This window comes from Aphelocoma coerulescens, assembly GCF_041296385.1.
Source record: "Aphelocoma coerulescens isolate FSJ_1873_10779 chromosome Z unlocalized genomic scaffold, UR_Acoe_1.0 ChrZ, whole genome shotgun sequence".
Taxonomy (NCBI): domain Eukaryota; kingdom Metazoa; phylum Chordata; class Aves; order Passeriformes; family Corvidae; genus Aphelocoma; species Aphelocoma coerulescens.
This window is the reverse complement of record NW_027184085.1, coordinates 23,457,477-23,481,107: the sequence shown is the minus strand read 5'-3', so window position 1 is coordinate 23,481,107 and position 23,631 is coordinate 23,457,477. Positions and strand designations below refer to the sequence as shown.

The 23,631-nt window shown below is 47.8% G+C and overlaps 1 protein-coding gene across 1 annotated transcript; it reads right to left on the bottom strand.

The window, feature by feature from the left end:
• Positions 1–381: 381 nt before the first annotated feature.
• Positions 382–6,165, bottom strand: OTP (orthopedia homeobox). Its single transcript, XM_069002368.1, has 3 exons — positions 6,129–6,165; positions 4,769–5,178; positions 382–912 (listed from the first exon to the last, which is right to left on the bottom strand). Exons 1-3 carry the CDS (start codon positions 6,163–6,165, stop codon positions 382–384), a joined length of 978 nt encoding a protein of 325 aa, XP_068858469.1.
• Positions 6,166–23,631: the final 17,466 nt, after the last annotated feature.

Sequence of the window (23,631 nt, the reverse complement as noted above, 5' to 3'; positions counted from 1 at the left end):
TCCTAAATAAACCATAAAAATTATGAAAACAGAAACAAAAATGCATTTCTTTGCAAAGCCAAAGCCGGACGGGCGGACGGCGGGAGAGCCGGGTCGTGGCGACGGAGGGAGGCAGAGCCGGGCTCGGGGCGGCCCCGAAATCCTCCCGCCGCCGGGCGGAGAAGACCGCGGGGCACAGGGGTGCGCGGGTGATGCGCGGGGGTGGAAGGGGCTTGGGGAGGATCGGGGGGTGTTTCTCGGCCCACAAACCAGTCTGTTGGTGTCTGATTTCAGATCCTGAGTCGACTCCCTGGTAAGTCGGGTGGGGGAAGGCGGGGGCGCGGGGCGAGGCGGGGGCGCGGGGCGAGGCGGCGGGGGCGGCGCGGGGCGAGGCGCCGGCCATTAGGTGAAACTCATGGAGACTGTGTGCTCTAGTGCTTTGCGGCGGAGGGAGGCGATGCTGGTTCCCCGCCACACGTCGCTGCTGTCCGGGGAGCTGCAGAGCTGGGGCGAGCCCGTCACGTTGCTGGGGCCGGGCAGGGAGGCGGGCACCATGCCGGGGAAGGCGGGCTGGTAGAGGTGGGACTGCAGCCCGGCGCCGTTGGAGCCCGCCAGGCTGTTGGAGAGGCCCATGGAGTTGGGCGGCGGGCCGGCCGCCAGGCTGCACTGGGACAGGGACTGCGCCATGGCTTGCTGCCGTCCCAGCGCCGGCGGCAGCGGCAGCTGCGACACGCCGGGCATGGCGGCGGCGGCCCAGCGCGTGTCGTTGGCGTGGAAGGAGCACAGGCTGTCCCCCATGGCGGCGGCGGCGGCGGCGGCGGCCGAGGGGAACTGCGGCAGCCCCGGCGTCGGCAGCAGCGTGCCCGGGGCGCGGAACACGTTCGTGGTCTTCTTGCGTTTCTTCCACTTGGCGCGGCGGTTCTGGAACCAGACCTGCGGGCGGCGGGCAGCGACACGCTCCGTTAGCCACCACCACCCCCCGCGGCCGGGGGCCCCCGCGGGACCCCCGCCCCGGCTCCCGCCGCCCCCCGAGCCTCGCCCCCGCCGGCCACGGTAGCTCTTCACACCCGCAGTCCCACGCGTGTCCCCGTCACAGGTTGACGAAACCGCTGGAACTTTTAATAACGAAATCGATCGATTTGTCCGTCCCGGGCGGAAGACTGCAGGAGAGTAGCCTGGCCTTCCCACGAAAAAAGAAAAAAAAAGAAAGAAAGAAAAAAAAAAGAAACAAGAAAACCCGACCAGCCTACATCTCTGGCCCTTGCGTGGACGCGTTCCCCAGCTGCCATCGGGGCGCGGCGGGCAGAGAGCTCTGCCCCGGGCCAGCCGCCTCTCCCCGTGCCGCCGGGGCCCGGCCAGGAAACCCTTGCACCAAACCGCCCGCATTTGGGTTTAAAAAAAAAAAAAAATAGCAAAACCAAACCTATAACAACAAAAGCAGGGGTGGTTTAGGTGAGTGGGTGCCCGTGGTGGCACCGTGGCAGGGATGACTTGGTGGGTCTCGCCGCACCGCGGCCGAAAGCAACTGAGATAGTCCTAAGATGGGAGGACACGCGTCCACCTGAAATCCGAGGGAGCGCAGTGCCCCGATCTGCCGGATTGCACGGGCTCAGGCTCCATACGCGGACTGAGAAAGGCGGACGCCCATTAGCTGGAATGAACGGCCGTGAGGGAGCTAAATATTATATGAATAATCGAAAAATCGCGTTCAATTATGTTTTAGGGTTAATAGTCAAATTGCGGCTACAAAATCTTTTTATGTTTCATGGTTTGTTGGTGGTGTAAGGAATCTCCATCAGGTCTGATCGCCTAAGTTCATAGCTACGCTGCATATGCTTTTAAAATGTGAATGTTTCCAGTTGAAAACTGGTGCATGACAGATAAAAATGCAAGGAAAACCTGGGGGAGATTTTGAAAATGCACACATGACAACTCTAGAAATATATTAACCATGAGCATTTGGCAACTTTGAACTCCTTTTAAAATGCAACTAGCCCCTGAAAATTATTAATACAACAGTGAGAATCTAATGGAGGTTGGAATCTGAAAATCTACCTTGATGATATCTGCTGTTACAGTAATATAGACATACTGTAAATGTATTTTAAAATATATAGCCCATTTAATTCCCCAGCTATAAACGGGTGAGAGAGAGTGAAAGCAATAGAGAGAAGGGGAGACAATATCACTTTTGTTTTTCTTCTCTTTTTTCTTTTTCTTTCTTTTTTTTCTTTTCCTTTTTTTTTTTTTTTTTTTTTTTTTTTTTTAGAAGCCGAAGCTTTATGAAGATCTCATTGGAATCCAGCAGATGATTAATGTGAAGATTTGGTAGGAAATCTGGAGAGCTGTATTAAAGCTCAGATCTCAGGTTCATTTCGATCAGCCAGCCGTGAACTCTGGGCCGAATTCATTACACTTTAATAGTGCTGGGAGAGGAAGAAAATGCAATTTCTCATTCCATTAGAAAACTAGAAAATACTCTCAGCTTGTCCCCTATTAAGATGTGGCAGGTGACGGGACCATTGTGGGGGACACGGTCAATGGAATTACAGCACATTATTTTTGTTCGTATAAAATATTGGAAGGCAAGCCTGACTGTGCAGAAGTTATTTCACTGATTTAGTTTTTATGTAAATAAAATATTGAAAGTTAATTAATCCGTGCTAGAGACTAATGATTATGCTTATTATATTGCATTTGATCGCGTAATTTGCATGATTCTCGCATTGCTGCTTAATAAGCCATTCCAGGTTATAAATAATTCTGAAATTGGTTTCTAATAATGGCATGCTATAAAAAGAATGGTTTTATTACAGCAGCTTGAAAAGCAGAGCAATATCAGATGTGGAATTGGACTCCTGTTTAAGCATCAGCCAGTTTAATAATTATTTAAATGTATCATATACATTAAATACGGATCTAAAATAAGGAAAGTGGTGATTTATCCTAGCATCTAAAACCCTTAAAAACATATACAGCCGCTATAAATTAAGCATTTGGAGCATTCCTTGATCAGTGTGGAGCCCACTTACTGAAAAGAATGTATAGGCTATCTGTTAACTATAAAGAAAACTGAAAAGTACTTGTATAAGAACATAAACTAATTACTATTTAATTTAAATTTGATCAAGGAGCAGTGATACATCGGATTGTGAAGTAAATATATTAAATTTTTTTTGCCTTAGATTACATAATGTTAATCATTTTGAAGTGTTAATTAAGAAGGTTATGTTGATCTGATTACTTTTTAAATTACAAAACATTATTGTAAAAAATATTTAAATTGACACTCTATTAAACTGTTTTTATCAGCAGTCTCGAGCTATTAGCATTGGTTTAAGATTATGCCAGGGCCATTAAAACACTTTGTCTTTCCTCCTACGAATTTCTTTGATGTGCTGTTAGAAAATAACTATTTCCATTTTATATTTTACTTCATTTACCACACTCCTAATATTGAAATTGGTATCATTAACCTTTGGGAAACCCAATAAAGTTTAATAGACCTCGTTTTCTTTTTTTCATAGAGTCAGTTGTCCAATTATATTTTATTTGTGAATCTAATTTCTTTTTTAATTTAAACTAATTATAGTTCTGTGCAGGCTGAGTCAAATTGTTTTACTTTTTAAAAGCAGACGTGCTTTTTCTGTCACATTCAAGAACGGGATCTGTTTTCCTTCATTAAAACGCTCATTTAGGGATTTCTCTTGACGCGTCTTTATTTAGCTCAGGAGCCTATGCTTGCCGAGAGGGATTTTGAGCAGTGACTGCGCTGAAGTGCGGCGGCAGTCCCGGTGCACGGTACTGAGCTGGGGTGCGCATCCCACAAGTGCTTCTATTGTGCAGGCTTTCACTCGTCGGAACGGACTCGCCCAGAAAGTCGCTAAAATAACCTTATACACACGAAAGCTGCATCTGAGCAGTCTAGCGCTTTGAACCTTCTCCCCCTTTACCAAATTTCGTTTGCATTTATTTGCCTAAATAGTTTCCTACTGTCCTGTGTGCAAATATATATATATGTCTATGTACATATGTATATATATATATATATATATATGTATTTTAGAGAACAAAATGCACCCTAGATGTTGAAGTTACTCACTACCCCTGCCATCGCCAGGCATTATAAAAGCCAGTATGGGGAAACTCCGAGTCCAAACACAACTGGCTTTTAGCGAAGTGCCTTTTTAGGAGCCGGTATGCCTTTCCTCGCACCCCACCTCCGCTCTCAGGGCGGTGGGCTCCGGCGGACGCCCCTTCCCGGCGGTGCCGCGGCCGTGCCGCCGTCAGCACCCTGGACAGCGGCCCTGGCGTCGGCTCCCTGGACAGCAGCCCCGCGGTCGCCACCGGACTGCGCTCCGGCGGAAAAGGAGTCATTCCCGGGAGGTTCGGCTCGACCCTTAGCGCCGGGCTATTGCGAGGACTGAGACCGTTCTTCTCGGGCTGTCCCTCCCCGGACTTTTTCCTGCCGCGGGTCGGGCCGTGGAGCTGAGGGAAGCTCAGCCCGCGCCTCGCTCGGGACCACCGCGCTGCAGGTGGGTAGGATAGAGGACAAGGGGACACCCCAAGGTGACAGCTTTGCGGAAAGGGGAGCGACGCATGTCTGATTGCAAGGCTTCCTGACCAAACTGTTGCTTTCAGGGTTGGGTTATTTCCCACGCCGTCGGGCTGAAGTTTGGGGCACCCACCCCCTCCCCGTTGTGCCTGGCCTCGCCGCCGGCCGGCCGTGCCGCCGTCGGTGCGACCGGGTAAGGGCCGGCAGGCGCTGCGCGGGGGCGGCTTTTCATACCTGCACCCGGGACTCGGTGAGACCGATGCGCAGGGCCAGCTCCTCCCGCATGAAGATGTCCGGGTAGTGGGTCTTGGCGAAGCTCCTCTCCAGCTCGTTGAGCTGCGCCGGCGTGAAGCGGGTGCGGTGCCGCTTCTGCTTCTGCTGACCCTGCTGCTGCCCGGCCTGGCTGGGGTTCTGGCCGCCCTGCTGGCCTTGCTGCTTGTCAGGGTCTTTGGCGCTGACAGCTAGGGAGCTGGGGTTGGATCCCACCGTGGTGATGTCCTCCCCCGGCAGCAGGGTGGTCCCTTCCACCGTGTCCGAGTTGGGAGCCATGTCTCCCGGGTGTCCCCCCGGATCCGAGCCCCCTACGCCCAGCCGACACTTCACCGCCTCCCGGTGTCCCAGCAGCTCGGCCGCATCTTTCATCCCTGCGGAAGCAAAGGAGCGGTAGTCACTCGCCTGCAGCTGAGCATGGATCCATCAGAGCCGCTCTCCAGTGCATTGAACTGGCGAGAGACATCCAATCACCGCCACCGCCTCCGCCCCGCCGTCCCCCGGCCGGCCGCCCGCCAGACCCGCAGCCCTGCTCGGGTCCACGACACGCAGAGACCCTGGCCTGGCGCGACCCGGGCAGAGGGGAGAAAACTTTACATCGAGCAGCTCCTCTTCCTGCTGAAATAACCAGTTCCCTGCCCGGCCTCCCCTTGCGAGACCAAGGGAAGGGAAGAGAGGGAGAGCAAGTTTTCCCGGGTTCAACTTGGATTTTCCAGCGGAGCTGGTAAGAGAAAGAGATGGAGAGAAAGAAGTAAGGCTCGAACCGCCCTGCTGCCGGGAGCATTACCTCCCCGAAAGATGCGCGGGGACCTCGGTCAGTCTTGCCGATCTTTCCCCTCTCCTCCCTCCGCTTCTCTAAACAAACTCATAAATAACCATAAATAGATAGACACAGATATTTCTCCCTTTTTTTTTTTTTTTTTTTTAAGAAGGAAAAGAAGGAGGGAGAAAAGCAAACGGGTGAGCAAGAAAAGGCCACACAGAACTCCGTAAACATCGTAGAGCTCATCTGTCCTAAAATAATAATCATCATCATAATAATGTGTAGGTACGTATATAAAAACTGGGTAGAGAAAAATTAAATGATCCACAACTCGCTGTAGATCTACATACTCCGTAGGTCTCACTCTCTCTTCTTTTTTATGTTAAATCAAATTAAACTTTAACACAGTACAATTACTTTTAAAGGAATTAGCCCATTTAGATCGCATTAAGGTAAAATAAGGAACAAATTGTCAATTTCCTGCCCCGGCTTCTTCCCCGCTCGCCGCCGCCGCCGCCGGTGCAGCCGCCGCGGGGCGGGGGGGTGCCGGGGGAAACTCACCGAGACGGGCATCCAGGAGGTCGGCGTGAGACAGCATCGCGCACCGCTCCAGGGCGAAGGCTGTTCCCCCCCAAATTTTAGCGGCCTTAAGTTATTTAAAATAGATATAAGATATGAGATATATATATATATATAGATATATATATATATAGATCGTCTAAATGAAAGAAAATTCGGTGTGTGGTTAAAAAGGGGGTCTCTTGCATTATAATGTCCTTTAGAGAGACGGGGAGGTGCTTAACACTTCAATGAACCCGTGAGCAGCTCGGCGCGGGGACCAATCAGGAGGGCAGCCTGCAAATGTCAGCGCCCGGAGCGCCCCGCTCCGCCCGCCCGCCGCCCGCCCGCCGCCGCCGCCCCGGCCTCCTGCCGCCCCGGCCCGGCCCGGCCCGCACCGCGCCCGCGCTCCCTTACCTTGCTCCGCTCGCCTTGGCCGCCCGCCTTCTCCCTCTCTCCTTCTCTTCCAAATGCACAATTGCCACACTCGTCCGCTCCGGGTCGCCCCTGATTTATCGGCTTTTACTGTTTTTAATGCCTCCTCGGAGCGCACCCTCGCACCGACCCGATCAGTCTCCCGGGGGTCTCGTAAGCTCAGCGCCCACCGAGGGCTGCGAGCGGGGGAGACGGGCGGCGCGGGGTCGGGCAGCGCTGCCCGGCCGGCCGGCGGCCCCGGGGAACCGGTGGCGGGAGCGGCAGGGGAGACCGCGGCCAGGCTCTCACCCACCCGAGCCCCGACGGCTGCTGGGCGTCGAGGAAAGAGAAACTTGCCCGAGTTCCCGCAGCGGGCCGCGCTGCACAGGCTCGCCTGGCCCCGAGGCTGCCCGCCACCTCGGCCCTGCCCCGCCCTGTGCCGAGGCAGTGCGCAACGAGGGGCAAGGGAGCCCAGCACCATGCGTCCCGGCCGGCCGGGGAGCTCTGCCTCCCCGCCCGGGATTTAAACGCCCGTAAGCCCTATTTTTCGGGTAAAGTCTCCAAGTTCGGCTAACCTACAAACTCAGCTTAAAGCAGTAAATAAAGTTAAATGCTTTTTATTTTCCTCTTGAATATGTTAAACTACTTGAACAATTTAAAGTGCTTTGCAGAAGTGAAGCGAACCATTTCTAATGTTCTGATTTTTCAAAGCCAGCCAACAACAAAGTTTAGATTAGTAATATATTTCTAACCAGAGTAATTTTCAAGATCATTAGGCATTTATGTAATTAGTGCCAAATCTATAAGCTTTTATTACGATTATTAGAGTAAAATCAGTATAAATTTGTACTAATTTACTACTGTTTAGACTTGGCTGTCAAGCCAAGAGGTTCTTATTGTAAATGATAACTGAGGAAATTAAGTGCAAAATTCTGTACCATTTCTGATCTGCTCCTAAACAATCCGTTTCAATTGTATTTGTAGCAGAACATAATGCCCTTTTAAAGTTATTTGACTTGTATTTTTATTTGCAAAACAAGAAAAATACCCTCTACCCGGGCACAATGAAAACTGATATTTACTACTTCCAACTTGATTAACATTGATTTTTAATTCAAAAGTGATGCAATTAGGATTATTCATTTAGTGCAAATAAAGCTTCCACCAAAAAGGGATCCCAGTGAAGTCTATGTTAAATAATACGGCGCCAATGGCTTTTTTTTTTTTTTTCCGCCATCCAATTGACTTACACAAAACATTGTAAATACTGCATGCGAACAGATGCAAGAGCGGTTTTGTTTGCAGCTCAGATGTGCAGGGGTTTCGGCAGAGACTGAAGAAGGAGACAAAGGAACCGGCCGACCGATCTCTAGGGCAGTTTTGCTGCCTTTTTTTTCCCTCCTCCCAGCTCAGGCTACATTGATTCAATTCAGCTTTCGAGGCGTCGGGCTGTTGAGAGAACCGGAGTGTTCGGGAACGGCCGCTCAGAGCAGGGACAGAGACCCAGAGCCGGGCCACAATTTAGCCGGAGACAGAGAGAGAAAGAAAGGAGATGGAGGTGGGGTGGGACTTTCGGGATTTTTTTTCCCCGGCTGGATGGGGGACTGCGGAGATAGCACATTTGCTGTGCTTTTTTCCTTTAAAAATTATTCTCTGTGCGCAGCTGAAGGGCAGGAGGGGAAGACCCGGCGGTGGAAATTGCCGGGAGGAGCCCCCCGGCCCGCTGCCGGGCGTCGGGACGCGCGGAGCGGAGCCGGCGGAGTCGCTGGCGGGGAGACGGGCCGGCGGCGCGGGGCCGGGGCGCAGCCTTCCGCGGCCGCGGGAGTCTGGCCCTGCCCGGGCCGGGGTGAGGCGCGCGGTCAGGGGCTGGCCGGGGCACCTGGGGTTCAGTTTCAGCTGTATGTGTCGGCACAAGAATGCGGGCGCTCAAGGTGCTTCCAGTCGGCTTCTGCCGACCGCGCCGCGGGCAGGGTGGCACGGCGTGTGTGTGCATCTATTCCGTGTTGTTGTATGTTTCAGGTCGATAAATAAATGTGTAATAGTTAATGTGCAGACACATCAGAGTAATAACAATGGGATGAAATCAAAGGATTATCAATCTCTGTTAGTAACTGCTGAATAACAATGTTGCGGTGTGATTGATAGCGCGCTTCATTTTATGACTTTTCTATTGCTCTTGATTTTTATAGCAGTATAAACAAACTAAATCATTTCTTCCAAGACTTCAGAGCGCAATCGTCTTAAGGGAAGGGGGGAAATCAGAGAAGGAATTTTGCGGGAGAGAAAAGAGCGGACTGGGCTGACACTTAGACATGTCAGAAAGAAAATGACAGTGGGGCACATGTAAAATACCGTAATCACATTCCGCTTTCACACACTCCTGTTTTGTCAAGTGCCCGAATTCACCTGGGCAGCGCTGGAGATGTATTTACAAGGATTTTATTCCCCGTCATCTTTCCATTTTCCCAGTGTAGCCAGAAAAGTGCCAGTCAAGTCCATTCCCTGTTACAATTTACGGTATTCCCCACATGATCATAGGAACTGAAGTTCCTAACAAGGAAAGGCTTTAGCACAATGGCCAAAAATCTTCAGAGTGACACGAGTGTCTTCAGAAATCACTTCAGAGCAAAGTAAAAGGATTTTCTATGACGGATCCAGTGATTTTTCCTCAATAAATAGGTTTTAGATTGTTACACACACGTAGAACTGGAACAAAGGGCAGTACCAGAAAATATATTGGTTGCCCCTAATAAAATTTATTTAGACAGTTTATTTCTCATAAAAAATAGAGATTGAATTTCGTACAGAAGCGCCTGCCAAGAGGCCAGGCACTGGGAGATCATCTCCCCCCGCACCTTCCTTTGCCTTTCTTTCCTTTTACATCCCATCCCTTCCTTTCCCTGCCCTGCCCGGCGGCGCCCGGCGGGCCCGATCCCGGGGTCCCGGCCGGGGCCGGCTCAGCTCTCCCCTGACGGCCCCCCGCCCACGGCAGCCGATCCGCCCGAGCGAGGGCCGCGGGAGCGGGGCGTGCCGCGTTTGGGAGTAATATAACCCTAATTCTCCAGCGCTGTGACCCTGGTAAGAAAGGGTAGAGAACTTTCCAACCCCCAGAGCTCCCCCTCTCCCCTCCGCTCTAAACTCAAGCCCTGATTGAATGAGGCTGTAATATAAACAAGTGTATTTAACCAATTCTGCTCTGATTTAGAAACAGAACCTTCTTTTATCAGAATAATTATATTTGGAGCGAGAAACACAGTAAAATAAGGTTAAACTGCTAAAGTCAGCAGGGTGGCTTTGCTGATAAGATGGCTGATAAGATTTGTAATTTGATATTTTATTTATGTATTTCTTGAGCATCCATCCAGTTAAGGCGGCTGCTGTATGCAGAGCACCGTAATTGGTTTTTACACGTAGCAACGCTCACAGCGTTTACCAAATACAACTTTTGGTTGCTGGCTTGTTCGTGCGGCTTTGTTTTTTAATTTTTTTTTTCATTTTTATTTCCAGACAGTAGCGCTGAAATATCGGATATTATTATTCACATTCCAACTGTTCAGTGCTGCATTGTAACATTGTTCGCTTTAATGAGAAGCGCCTCCCTCAATAATTAACGACCTCACATTTCCCTATTTTCTTGCCTGATGAAAAGAATCAATTTTAATTCATTGTAAATTACAGCTATGCTTTTGAGTGTTATTTGCTTACTTTTCCACATCGACATACCCTAAACACAAATGACAAATCAAACTATATCCTTTCGTTAGGGGTAATTTGGAGTTAAGAAATGGAAAAGCATAAACACGTGTTTTCATTTCAATCAGCCCTCTCGAAAATATGACTTCTTTGGAAACGAAGGACAAGGCTGCCAGCAGCTACAGATCCCAATTTATACATTCTAGTCAGACCTAAACGTGACGATGATCATCGCCGCTTTACGACATTAGGCTGCATGTAGCGTTTTGTCGCTGCAATAAATATACTTCTTTGAAAACAACTTTATGAAGTTTAAAGGCATCCGTGGCAAGAGCGCTCGCAGCTCATCAGAAACGTAGCCGTCAGGTGTCCCGAAAACAGCCTCCCTACGGTCGGCGGGGAGAGCTCGGGCCACCTGACACCTCTTCTCAAACACTGTTAAGAATAGCATTTTCCCATTTGCTTATTTATCTAAACATCTGCATCCGGCTACGGCGGATCCAAAGGCAGCGCCTGCGAGTGTCTCCTCGCGGGCAGGCTGCGGGCAATCTCTCGACAGCGAAGCGGTTACTTTAGATTGAAAGGATGGCTTCTATCAATTAATTTTAATCAGAGCGATGACAACCAGTCTTTTATGGGGAAAAAGCTATTTTAATATAAAGGAATGCCTGACACCCCTGCCCGCTCTCACCCGACCAGATGCAAACTCTTTATACACAAAAGTCACCTCCCCCTCTCCATCCAGCTTCGTACCCATGCATGTATTATGTATGTATAGGCTTTTGACATAATATTAAGTTTATAAACTTAAAAATGCGGAGCCCAAGCACGGGGCACGGGGCACGGGGCTGTAGCTTATGCAGTCGTACAGGAATTACTTGGGCTGCCCCGAAAGGTGAAGGGAACACTGGTATAAATAATTTTTCAGGTACATCTCCGTTTAGGCAAACAGCACACTTCCGGGAAGACTTTTACTACTGAGCCTTGAGGAATTTATTTAACACATACCTGTATTTTTTAAAATCCCCATCTGCCAGATGTAGCAATGACAAAATATACACCAGAGGCTAACGTGGATGGAGTATTTAACTTTCTCCCCTTTTAAGGCCACAGTTTTAATCTCTTCAATTGTATAGGTGGTATATAGTAATAAAGAACATACATATTTTGTTTGTATGTGTTAAGTTGGCTGCTTTTCTGATTTCTATTTACCCAAGATAAATAATCATATATCAGTTATTCAGTTAGGTGACAAGTCTAGTAATTGGAATAAAAAGAAAACATCTCATCCTTATCTCTTCCTCTAACTAGATATAGCGCTAATAAGACTGCATCAATCTTATCTGGCAAATAAATAAAATAGACAAACAAACAAATTCGCCTCCAACAAGTTAATGTGGTGTATCTGAGTGGAAAGTAGATATTTTCACGCATTCTGGAGATGAGGAGTGACTTTTAATAAAATCACAAGAAAAACAAATGTAATTCTGTAAGCAATTTCAGAGCTCAGCCATCTCTCTCCCGCGCCGTTACTTAGCATTCTCCAGCCGTCCTAACCTTTTCTTTTAAAAACCAGTTAGTTCCAGAAATATGACTGTCACTCAATCGGGGACCTTTCGATCCACCTTCCTTTATTATTTGGGGGGCAATCCTAGAGGTAATATGGCTTATTTTACAAGGATGATTTTTGTTGACTTTTTTCTTTCCCTCCCTCTCCCTTTCCTTTCCCCTCTTGCCCGAGCGCGGCTAATTCGGGGCGTCTATATTCACTCAATTAGAGAAATCTAAAGAGAAAATCGATCTTCCATCTGCAGAAATGCCAGCTTAACAAATTAGATTCTTGTTTCGTGCAGGTGATTTGGTGACAGTCGGGGAATTAGAAGTAATAAGTTGTTGTGTTTGAGACCACCTCCTCGCCCCCGGCCCTCCGCCCTGCCCCCGGCCGGGCCGCGCCAGGGGAGCGCCGCGCCCGCGCCTCCTCCGCCGGCCGGGCGGGCGAGCCGCCGCCGCCACCGCATCTCCCGCTGTAATTAGTGCTGCTGCCCTCCATGTGGGCTCGATTAAACCGTGATTTAGCCGAAAGAAATATAATTATGGCTGCAAATAAAATAATCAGCATTGAAGAGCGATTTCCTTAATGAGATGGAGCGGTTGCACGTCACGGAGTAAAGGGGTCTCATTAGGAGGTGGTAATGAGGCTTGGGTGAATATTGAGAGTTACACAAAATATCTAAACTGCTGAGAACACCCAGCGCCGGGCTTAGGCTGTGGTTCCCGCTCCCTGCTGGGCCCAGAGACCCCCGGCCGCTGTCCCCCGCCCTGCCTCTGTGTCTCAGCCACCCCCAGCCCCGTCTTGGGTTCCCTGCCTCCCCCGCCCGCGGACGCCGCCGCAGGACGAGCATTCGCGGCCACTGCGCTCTGCCCGCCCGCAGGCAGCGCCTGGAGATGCGCGTTTCGAGTACGGCTAATTTAAAGAGTCGGCAGCGCGGCCATTTTAACGAGAGGAGCAGCAGCGCCGGCGGCCGCCTCCCGCTGCGGGCCCGCCCGGTGCTCCCGGCGGCCGCCAGCCCCAACCATCGCGGCTCCTTCGCGGAGCGCGGCCCGGAGAGCTGCGCCCGGCGGCCAGCACAGCGCTAAAGCTGCGAGGCCCCGAGCCGATGTGACCAGCCCGCGCCCCGAGCGGCAGCGTAGGGCCGAACGGCGGAGTCGGAGAACGTGAATTATTCCCGATACAGCCAATTAGGGAAATGGATCCCGGCTCGCCCGTCATAGAGCGCCTGGGCGCCGCAGGCGCGAAGCCGCCAAGATGGTGGCGCCGGCGGCCGCCTGCCGCGCATGCGCCGCGGGGGCAGCGAGGGGATGGCGGCGGCAGAGAGCGGCGGGGCCCCGTGAGGGGCAGGCCCGGGCTCCGTGAGGGGCCGGCCCGGGCCCGGCGGGAGCGGAGCGCCCGCCTCGCCGGGAATAACCGGGAACACGGGCTGCTTCCCCCGTCAAATTGTGTGATGGCTCTGCCGTGTAGCGGAAGGAAATGCGCTGTTTTGTATTCTTCTCCGCTCCCCCGCAGCTTCGTGTTTGATTTTTAATAGTGTAAAATGGGGCACGTCTTGGTGTTTTGTCGTCTAATCAAGAAAAACGACTCGTATATGAAATACTAAAATAAAGGCCAGGGTATTTGTCATTCTCTGCTCATGCGCTCCGTAACTTAAAGAGGAGATGGAATCTACATTTTGTTCTCATTATCACTGAAAACATTTCACTCTTCAGCCTGATGCCTGCAATAGATATAAAGGTCAAGTTTCTTGATGAGGAACAAAGTCTGTGTGACATTAGCAAAAATGTGGGGAGGCTGTGCTTGGCAGCAGGGGAGAGGAGCTGCAAGAGCACTGATGACCCCTGCGTTGAAGACTTGTCCTACTCCTCTACCGTGGAGAGGTGATTTTTATTTATTTTTTCTCTTTTTTTGGCTTGTTTTGTTGTTGGTTTTATTTTGTTTTTAACTGATTATCTCTGTGTTTTCACTGTAGCAGTGTTTGTAGTCTTAAGGTGTTTATAACATATATATATATACACATACACGCACATACACATCCCAATCAGTGACATTTGTCTCCTATTTTGGTACTTTGTACAACAATGGAGTTGTGCCAGCACCAGCCAGACTCTAGTTCAGGATATCCTGTTGGAAGTACTTAATGTTTATAACCATAACCATGTTAGTTCTAAGGGATGGCTCTTTCTTAAGGCTGTGTTTGTTTGGTTTTCTTCTTCTGGGAAAAAAACATTTTGGGTTTTGACTGTTTGGTTCTGTTGGGATAAATTGCAGATAATGTTTAGGGAAAAAAAAAATCAGGATTATCAGGAGACTCTCTTGCTGGTTAGAAAAGATAAATGTTTTCTCAACAAACACTCTTTTTGTGTTTTTGGGTTTCATTTTCAGACCTTCTACCACTGTTTATTTAATCTGTGTTCTTTTTTCTGTACCGACACAAACTCTTTTGCCAGGTCTCTGTCCTCCTGACCAGTGGTTGATAGTTAGTCATGGCTTACAGTGTTTGAAATTACATTCTGCACAAAGAAGCATCTTTGTCTCCTAAAGTTGTCATGAATGTGGTACAGTTTTCTTATGCTTCAGCTGTAGCAAGGACTTGTACAGACCTCAACCTAAGTCTTTCGGATTTCCTCACATTTAAAGCTACCTGTCCCTTCTCAACCAAAAACACAGGCTACCTACAGTAGGTGTTTACTGTACGCAGAGTGCTACAAGGTAAGCTGAGAGTCAGCACTCAGAATTTTGTATCTTCTGTTTCTGGGGAAGCTACAGAATGGAAAACCAGCTTTTCTTTATGCTCCAGTTGAGAATAAGGTAGCAGATTTTTTAATGAGCAGAAGGTACTTGATGTATTGGGAGAAACAGTGTGTTTGGGGAACTGCAGCATGGTACAGAAGAAGCATTTTATTTATGTGTAGAATAGTGATCAGACATGAAATTATCAGAGCCTTGAAACCTCTTTTGCCTGACGCTGACGGAGAGAGCAGGCTCTTGTGCTCATGGTCCCATGATTGCAGCTGGCCTGGCTGCAGGTGCCTCATTCTTTAGTGACAAGCACAGGCGGGATGGTACTTGAGTAATAGAGGCTTCCAGTCAACACAGTGCAGCAATAACATGTCACAAGCATGGTAAGTGTCTGACTAGATTTATCTTCACCTGGCATTAATGAAGTCTGCTCTAAATGAATTACTTTCAGCCTAGAATAATAGTTATTACCTGGATGGGTAAACTTCTTTGAATGCACACCCGAGAGTCATAGCATGAAAGAGTTTGATATGATAGACACAGGGATCTGTGTTGGGGCCAGTCCTGTTTTGTTACAGTGGGGATACTGCAACACGCATATATCAAACCAGGAGTCCCGTGGAAAAGAAATATATACGGACGGATTCTTGCTAGATGTTTCAGAGATGTTTATTTCCCCAGCCGCATGGCCGGGCTCTGCCGAGAGACTCTGCCACAGTCACAGGACCCGAGCTGCTTTGCCCGCGCAGGGGAACACAAACCAACCCATGGGGAACGAGGCTGAGCAGGGGCAGGGAAACCCCGTGCCTCCCCTCAGGGCCCCTCTCCCAGGGCTACAGGGCGCGGGGGAGGGACCCCAACATCTCACCCGTTTTATTTTAATAAAAGGAGAATGAAGACAACTGGATAAACATAACAAGAACTGCTTCAAAACAAAACAAGCCACCCTCCTGAGTCTTTAAATGTCCAAACAGATTCTGCGGAACATCTTAGGGCTGACAGAAGGGAGACAGAACTCTCTGGACATGCCTGTGGGGAAACTGAGGCAGGAGAGGGTTCAATCTCTTCCCTCCCCCTTTTCATCCCCCCATCGGCATCGGAGAGGAATTGTAGGGGAAACAATTGGCAAAGGCAGGGTTTTGTGAGGGAAACCATGGATGAAAAAACGGATTGGGAATAAACTGGGGATAGGGTAAACTTAGGAAAGGGTTCATATTGGGTATAGGGTAAAAAGGGAAATTAGGCTGTGGGTAGGGAAATGGATATTGTTTATAATTTTGTGCATAACGGCTGCCTTTGACGGGAATACCTCCAGGCCCAGTAACATTCGCTGCTTGTAAACCCTTCTTTCCTTGCACTATATCAAATTGAACAACTTCCCCATCTCCTACACTTTGCAGGTAATTTTTAGGGTTATTCCTTTTAATGGCAGTTCTATGGATGAATAAATCTTCCCCTGTATCATCTCGTGTTATAAATCCATAGTTGTTTTTTACATTGTACCATTTCACAGTTCCTGTGACTTTCGTTGCTAGAACGTCTCCTATCACGTGCTTGCGTGTTTGTCGTGGGTGCCGGTCCCGCGTGGCCGCCGCCTCGCCGACTCCGACGTCTCGGTCAGGCCCCCGCGCCGCAGCCGCTCTGCGCTCTCTGCACGACGCTGCTCCGGTGCGTGTCTGGGCTCTGCACGGCTCCGCTCCGCAAACTCCACGCCGCTTTGAGAGCGGCCCCGTTTCGGCTCGGCGCTGCGCTGCGCGGCTTCTCGTGTCGCTGTGGAAACCGCCGCTTCTCCCTGCATAGGGCTCTCTGAGCCGTATGCACAGAGCGGGCTTCCACACTGACCTCCGGTTCCTGGCTGCTCGTGGCCCACGGCACCCGCGGCGCCTGCGGCATCGCTCCCTCACTCGCGGCAGCGTGGCCAGGGACCCCGAGACAGGGATGGGGTCCGCAGTAAGGCGCGCGCTCCCGAGGGGGCCGGGCGCATCCAGCGCAGGCACCTCCATCGGCACAGCTGCAGTCATGCGCTCCCAGGATGGCGGCCGCGCGGTCTCGGCCACGGGAGAAGTATGATCTTCTGCTTTAGGGGTAATGGGACCATACAAATGCTCCTCAAGAGCGTCAGTGATTATAAAGGATCCACGGACAGCTTCTATCGCTCGTCCATCCCTTAGCTTATCGCAGATCTCGTTCCAGAAACACTCCTGATGATATCCAGAAGGTTTGATATCAAAAAGTAAGTCTCGGGAAATATAGGGGAACTCTTTGAAAAGCCACATAAAGAAGTGTTCAAGATCTCCCGGTTCAAATACTTTTTTGTTTTGTTCAAGGATTCCTTTTACTTCTAGATACATTTTTTTCTGTGGCTCAGAGAGCCCCATTTCCCACGATTCTTCCATAGTCCAGATATGCAATAGCAAAACAAAACCAAGAAGAGGAATCCAAAGTTTCCAGGGTTTACTCACACAAATCAGTCGCGGGGATCGTTCTGCTCGCAATCTTCCACCATATGTTACAGTGGGGATACTGCAACACGCATATATCAAACCAGGAGTCCCGTGGAAAAGAAATATATACGGACGGATTCTTGCTAGATGTTTCAGAGATGTTTATTTCCCCAGCCGCATGGCCGGGCTCTGCTGAGGAACTCTGCCACAGTCACAGGACCCGAGCTGCTTTGCCCGCGCAGGGGAACACAAACCAACCAATGGGGAACGAGGCTGAGCAGGGGCAGGGAAACCCCGTGCCTCCCCCCCAGGGCCCCTCTCCCAGGGCTACAGGGCGCGGGGGAGGGACCCCAACACTGTTTCATATCTTCATTGATGATCTGGACAAGGCGATTGAGTCCATTGATTTACCATCAGTAAATTTGCAGGTGACACCAAGCTGGGAGCAAGTGTCAATCTGTTGGAGAGTAGGAGGGCTCTGCAAAGGGACCTGGACATGCTGGGCCAAGTCCAACAACATGAAGTTTAGCAAGTCCAAGTGCCGAGTCCTGCACTTTGGCTACCACAACCCCCTGCAGCACTACAGGCTGGGGACAGAGTAGCTGGACAGCGGCCAGGCAGAAAGGAACCTGGGGCTACTGGTTGACAGCCGACTGAACATGAGCCAGCAGTGTGCCCAGGTGACCAAGGCGGCCAATGGCATCCTGGCCTGTATCAGGAATAGTGTGACCAGCAGGACCAGGAAAGTAATTCTTCCCCTGTACTCGACACTGGTGAGGCCGCACCTTGAGTGCTGCATCTAGTTCTGGGCCCCTCAATTTAGGAAGGACGTTGAGATGCTCAAACACATCCAGAGGAGGGCAACAAGACTGGGGAAGGGCTTGGAACACAAGCCCTATGAAGAACGGCTGAGAGAGCTGGGGTTGTTTATCCTGGAGCAAAGGAGGCTCAGGAGAGACCTTATCACTCCCTACAACTGCCTGAAAGGAGGCTGTAGCCAGGTGGGGTGGGTCTCTTCTCCCAGGCAACAACTGACAGAATGAGAGGACACAGTCTTAAGCTGTGCCAGGGGAAGTTTAGGTTAGACATTAAGGAAAAATTCTTCACTGAGTGATTGGGCACTGGAATCGTGTGCCCAGGGAGGTGGTGGAGTGTTTAAAAAAACACTGGTGGCTGGACATGTTTAAAACAAGAAAGACTGGAAGTGGCACTCAGTGCCATCGTGTAGTTGATGAGGAGGTGTTAGGTGATAGGTTGGGCTTGATGATCTCAAAGGTCTTTTCCAACCAAGTTCATTTTGTGATTCTGTGAGAAAATGCAGAACATGGTGGCAGTATATCTTGTAAGACTGGGCTGAAAGTGGCCTTTTCAGCAATTCCATCATAATTACTGCTCTTTTCATGCTCAGATGGGCAATGTGAGAGTTGTTTTCAAGTGGAAGTACTGGGTTTTCTTTTTTAGCATTGGAGGCAAGCATGGTGTTATTCATTTCCGCTCTGAGGGTGAGGAACTAGAGAGAGAGTCGTGTGTTGGGGTGTCCAAACTGGGAAGGGACCAGAACCTACTGTGGGGCTTGGTTGCTGGTAATCAGCAAATCAAGTCTCCTTGTGCAATGCTGATCTCTCCGAATGTTAAAAAAAGTTCTTTTTCCTTCTTAAGCCACATCATTTACAGCTAATGAAGCAGTGAGGGGGTGCAGGAGACAGTCTATTGTAAGGGATGGTGACATGCTGGGGGAGGAAACCTCCTTGCAAATGGCCTTCCTTACTTTAGTTGGCTCCCAGCTGTCACTGCTCTTCTCTCCTCTGAGAGACTCTGCTGTCCTCAGAGTGTGCTGCTTTTTGCACTGCAGGGAGAAAATTAGAGAGGCAGAGTTAAAATATCCTGATACAGTCAGGATGAGTGTGTTCCTTTTTGAATTCAATGTTTGAAAACAGTAGTGGGCTCCTTGGCTGCTTATTGAGATTCCTAGTGGAAATAAGAGCTCAAGGGAGGCTGGTTTCCATGTAAGCATTGGTTAAATTCTCTTACGTAGCTGTAGCTCAAAAGGAAGCTGAAAGGATGAATGTTTTGTCTTGTAACATCTCTGTAAGATTTTTATTCTGGTTTGCAAAGCATTTGATCCTTTGTGATCATCTTGCCATGATCTATCATGGTTCTACTTTTAGCATGGCGTATGTGGTTTTGAGCAGCTTTTGGGTTTCAGAAGGCACAGCCATTCTCTCTTTGGCTTGAGGTAGCATTTGGATTCATCTCCAGCCTGTAGTCCAAGTCTTGTGCATACAGAGTTAGCCTAACCACCTGGCAAAAGACTCTCCAGCTCATTCCTCTTCATCCTGCCCTCTCCTCTCCACCTGGACACTTAGTCAGATTTACCACCATTGACAACCTGAGCTCTAGTGCAGAAGACTTTAAAAAACCAGCTAGAGATTTCAAGTACCTTTCATATGTTACTCTTGCAATGTGTGTGATTCTTCTCTTGTAAGGGAGGAATTGCTTCTGTTTGGTGAACAGTATTAACTACCTGTATTATACTGCATAATCCTGGGATGATTAACTTCTGTGCTTAAAATTGTCAAAAAGTTCTGAAGCTTGTGTGTAAACTTAAAAGCACTTTTCGCTTTTTCAGTTCAGTGTAGTTTGTTCACTTATCCTAGAAAACAGAAGTACTAAAATGAAATAATCATAACATCACCACTGGGAGAACAAACTTGAAACATTTAGGTTTGAATTGGTTTTTTGGGGTTTTTTTGGGGGGTGTGGGTTTTTTGGATTTTTTTTGTTGTTTGGGGGGGTGTTGTATTTGGGTTTTGGTTTTTTGGGGGTGTTTTGTTTGTTTGTTTTGGGGCTTTTTCTGTGGAAAAGTGAAGTAAGGGTTGGAGAGACTAACTGATGTTCTGAGTAACAACAAAATGAAACTGTGGTGCTATTGGTAACCTGTCCTGGTACGAGTGGTCTACTGCTCTGCCTAGCAATCAAAGACGAGGTACAGTTTGTCTGGCTAGTCCAGTGTGTGGGCTTTCCTTTTGCCCGCAGACCTGCAGAGCATTCTCTACATTTTCCTGTTTGAGCTTCATGCAGGAGATGTAAACTTGGAAGTGAATTATCTAATTCTGAAGGAACTCTTATCTGAAGAGTAGCATATCTCTTTGACATTAAGCCAGCTATGAAGTGCTTTTAATCATAGGCAGCTGATGATGATGTAATTTTTGAGTTAAGTTTGGTATTTGGGTATCTAAATAAAGTGTTAGTCTAGTTCCAATTGAGTTTTTTTATTAAAAAGTTAATTGGAGCCTTTCTGAAAGGTGCTGTGTTTGGTGCAGAAGGAACTGGAATTTTCTCTTTATCTGCAGAAATGTTGTCTTGAAAAAACGTCCCCATTCTTACCTTGACTCCTCATTTCTGTGATGTGTTGTGATGTTACTTTGGCAGCATTCTTTTGGCAGCACTTTTTTGTCAGTTTAATGAAAGAAAGCAGTTTCCATGTCAGCTCAGATCTAGGCTCCTTTGAAGGGGCTAGTACTGAGGACATGGGTTCTGCCCTCTTGCCCTGGCACAGTGAAAACCTAATGTGTTGGCTTTTTAGGTCTGTCTTTGTAAAAGTTCAGTGGTATTCAGAAATGGACAAGGTTCACCAGCTCACTTTGTGTAGGCTGGTGAACAGTATGTAGGTAATGTTGATAATTACCAATTTAAAATTGGTTTGAGCGAGTAATCTGAGGTTTGTTAGCTCTGATGTGAAAATTGCTTCATTTTCATCACTCTAAAAGCTTTTCTTTCCTCCCCACTGGCTCCATCTACTGTGCCTGAGGATACATGTAGAATTTCAGATGTTTTCAGAGTGGATTCTCATGAGTTCATGGTAGCCAGAAATTGCCAGTTGACTCAATATTCCTTGAATTAGTGGGTAGCACTCCAAAAATAGCAAAGACAAACAAAATGAGAGTTTATTACTGGCTCATTAAAAACCAAATGGTTTCAAAAGTTCAGTATACAGTAGTTGTATATTTTTTATTATCACTGTTTAAAACTTTAGTTTCAGTTATCATCTTCTTAATTTAAAAAAGTATAAAACCAAAGTTTACAGCTGTTTAATTTGCTTAACGAAGAATCTTTAGTTAATTACATTTTTTCCCACATTGTTAAAAAGCCAGTTTCCTCCCTTGTGCTGGTTAGAGTTGGTATTGCAATTTTGTTTGAATGTGACAAATAGTATTTGATGGATTTATGGAGGTGAGGTCCATCAGAAGCCATTGGCCATGACAAAGCCTTTGAGGAAGGAAGCTTCTTAACTCACTGATTTCTCTGACAAAGCCTTCCTAGTTCTCATCAAGGGTTACTATTAACACTTGTTGTTATTCTTGCCTTCCCTCAAGTTTTGGCTATTGGCTTTTGTGCTCCCCAAATGTCCCCAGCTCAAGTGTGCGAATACAGCTTCCTGATGCCACCACAAAATGCAATGGAGTTTCCTTCATTTGGGAGAACAGCAGGGAGTGTCAGGGTGTATGTTTGCCCTCAGGAGCACTGCAGTCCTGCTTGACGTGTTTTCTCTGACTTCTACTGATGGCAGGATGACTAGGGGAAAAGACCCCTTGGTCAGGGTCTGATATCAGGAGCTGTTCTGGCTTCTTACAAATCCTGTTGTGTTCTGAGTGTTAGTGCTCAAACCTTCCTTTTACAGATTCAGCATTGGTTCAGTTTGGTGCCTAGGTATTGTGTAAGTGACCTGAGAAAATGAATAACCGATTAGTCCTTTTATGGAGGCACTGATTTTTATACTTTATAAAATACGAAGGTTATCTTTTGTGTTGAAAACAGAAGACAAGCCAAATTTGATCAATTCGTTTTGAAAGATACTCTCTTTGTTTACAAATGAAGGGGTTTTTTACTTATTTTTAACCTGCTCCTTTAGAAATGTGTAGAAGCTGTAAAAGAGCAGAAAGCTGAGTCACTAAAAGCATCCAGAGGAATTTCATTTTATTTTCATCAACTAATCTACCCACTCACATCTATCTGTGTAAACTAATTACTTTTTTAATTAGGTAGCCTTTTTGATTGCTTATGGAGAGCTGTGGTGAAATCTACTGCTAATTATGCAGGGGCAGGAGGAGGCCTCTGGATTGTTAGGAAAGATGAGAAAATTTTATTTCCTTTTGTTGAAATGGAGAGCAAGTAGTAATTGATACATAAATAATGTGCTTATTTTTCCAATTTCAACCTATTCAGCCTCTGTTAACCTTATTAATTGAGGCTCTTTCTGTGGGTTACTGAGTTTCCTTCTATCTAATGTAACATCTACAGTAACTTCAGGACGGTTCAGAAAACAAAACTGTTGTAGAATTTTTTTTCTTTCTGTTAAAGGTAATGTTTATGTTGAGTGGTTCTAGAGTGGAGATGTTTGCCCTAAAATGCTGGATCCTGGGACGTGCTAGCAAGTAGTCTGCAAAGTTCAAGAGCTGATTTTTTTCACTGTGGTTGAATTTGTATTCAGAAAACTGGGGAAGGTGGCCATTACACATCCCTTTTGCTATCACCTTTGAAGTCCTAAGCCTGTTATTTGGATTTATTGTGAGCCCTCTGTTACTTGTGACAACAGAGCATAGCCAGGATTGCACATGGAAGAGAACCCAGAAGTGGTTCTCCTTCGTATTTTCTGTTCAGTGTTCTTAAAATTGGGTTTCCTGAGAGACCGGATAGAAGGCTTGTTAAAATGGTTAGGCCATAGGAAACAAATTTTCTTCCTTCCCTCAGCTTGTAGTCCTGCTCCCAGTATGAATGGTGAGACTTTGAACTAAATTTGCTACTTCCCTCACAGGTGTTTCCAGCAGGCCCCGCAGTTCACTTCTTGCCTTGCAAGTTCCATCCTTCTGATTTCAGCTACATTTCAAATTTTGGCTTCCTATCTTTGCCCTGAACGAGCTAGTTTGTGCACAAATTAACACATAAAATAAAATGACAAGTGGGAACCTGAAGTACTTTTGACATTTTGTGTGTTTCATGAGTGTCCAGAAATGTGAATAGGAAGTGGAAAGTCATAAAAAACTATTTCATCTGGTTCTTTCATTAAGGAAGACCATTTTCACCTTCTTGAGTCCTCTGTGTTGTGCAGTGCAAGATCTGAAAAGTTAGGTAGGTATCACTGAATCGTCTCCTTTGAAGGGACTCTGGGGATCTCCTCTGTGCTGTGTTCAAAGTAGTTAATTTCAGCTGTGTCACAAATCTCTTGTATTTTTGAGTGAGGTGGTAAGTGTTGCTCAGGAAGGATGAATGCTCATGCACCTTTGGATGCTCTTGTAATGTGTAAATATGAGGAAGGATCAGCTGTCCCTGTGTCATGAGTGACTGAGCTGCCTGGTCATGAGAAGACCTCTAGGAAGGCATCTCCAACAGCCTCCGTGGGCAGTCTGTTCCAGAGCTTCATTTGTCTTAGTTGTTTCCTGAGGAAGGAACCTGTCCAATATTTTTCCCCTCATTGTAACTAAAGCTCATTGCATCTTACTCTGTCTGCCAAGAAAATGTTATTATTTTCTTCTGTAATTCTGTATATGCTTGAAGACTATTACCACTGCTACCCTCAGTATTTTCCAGGCTAAAATGTCTGGATTTGTTCCTTCTTTTGCACAGACCATTTTTCAGTCTTTTTCGTAGTTTTCACTGTTTT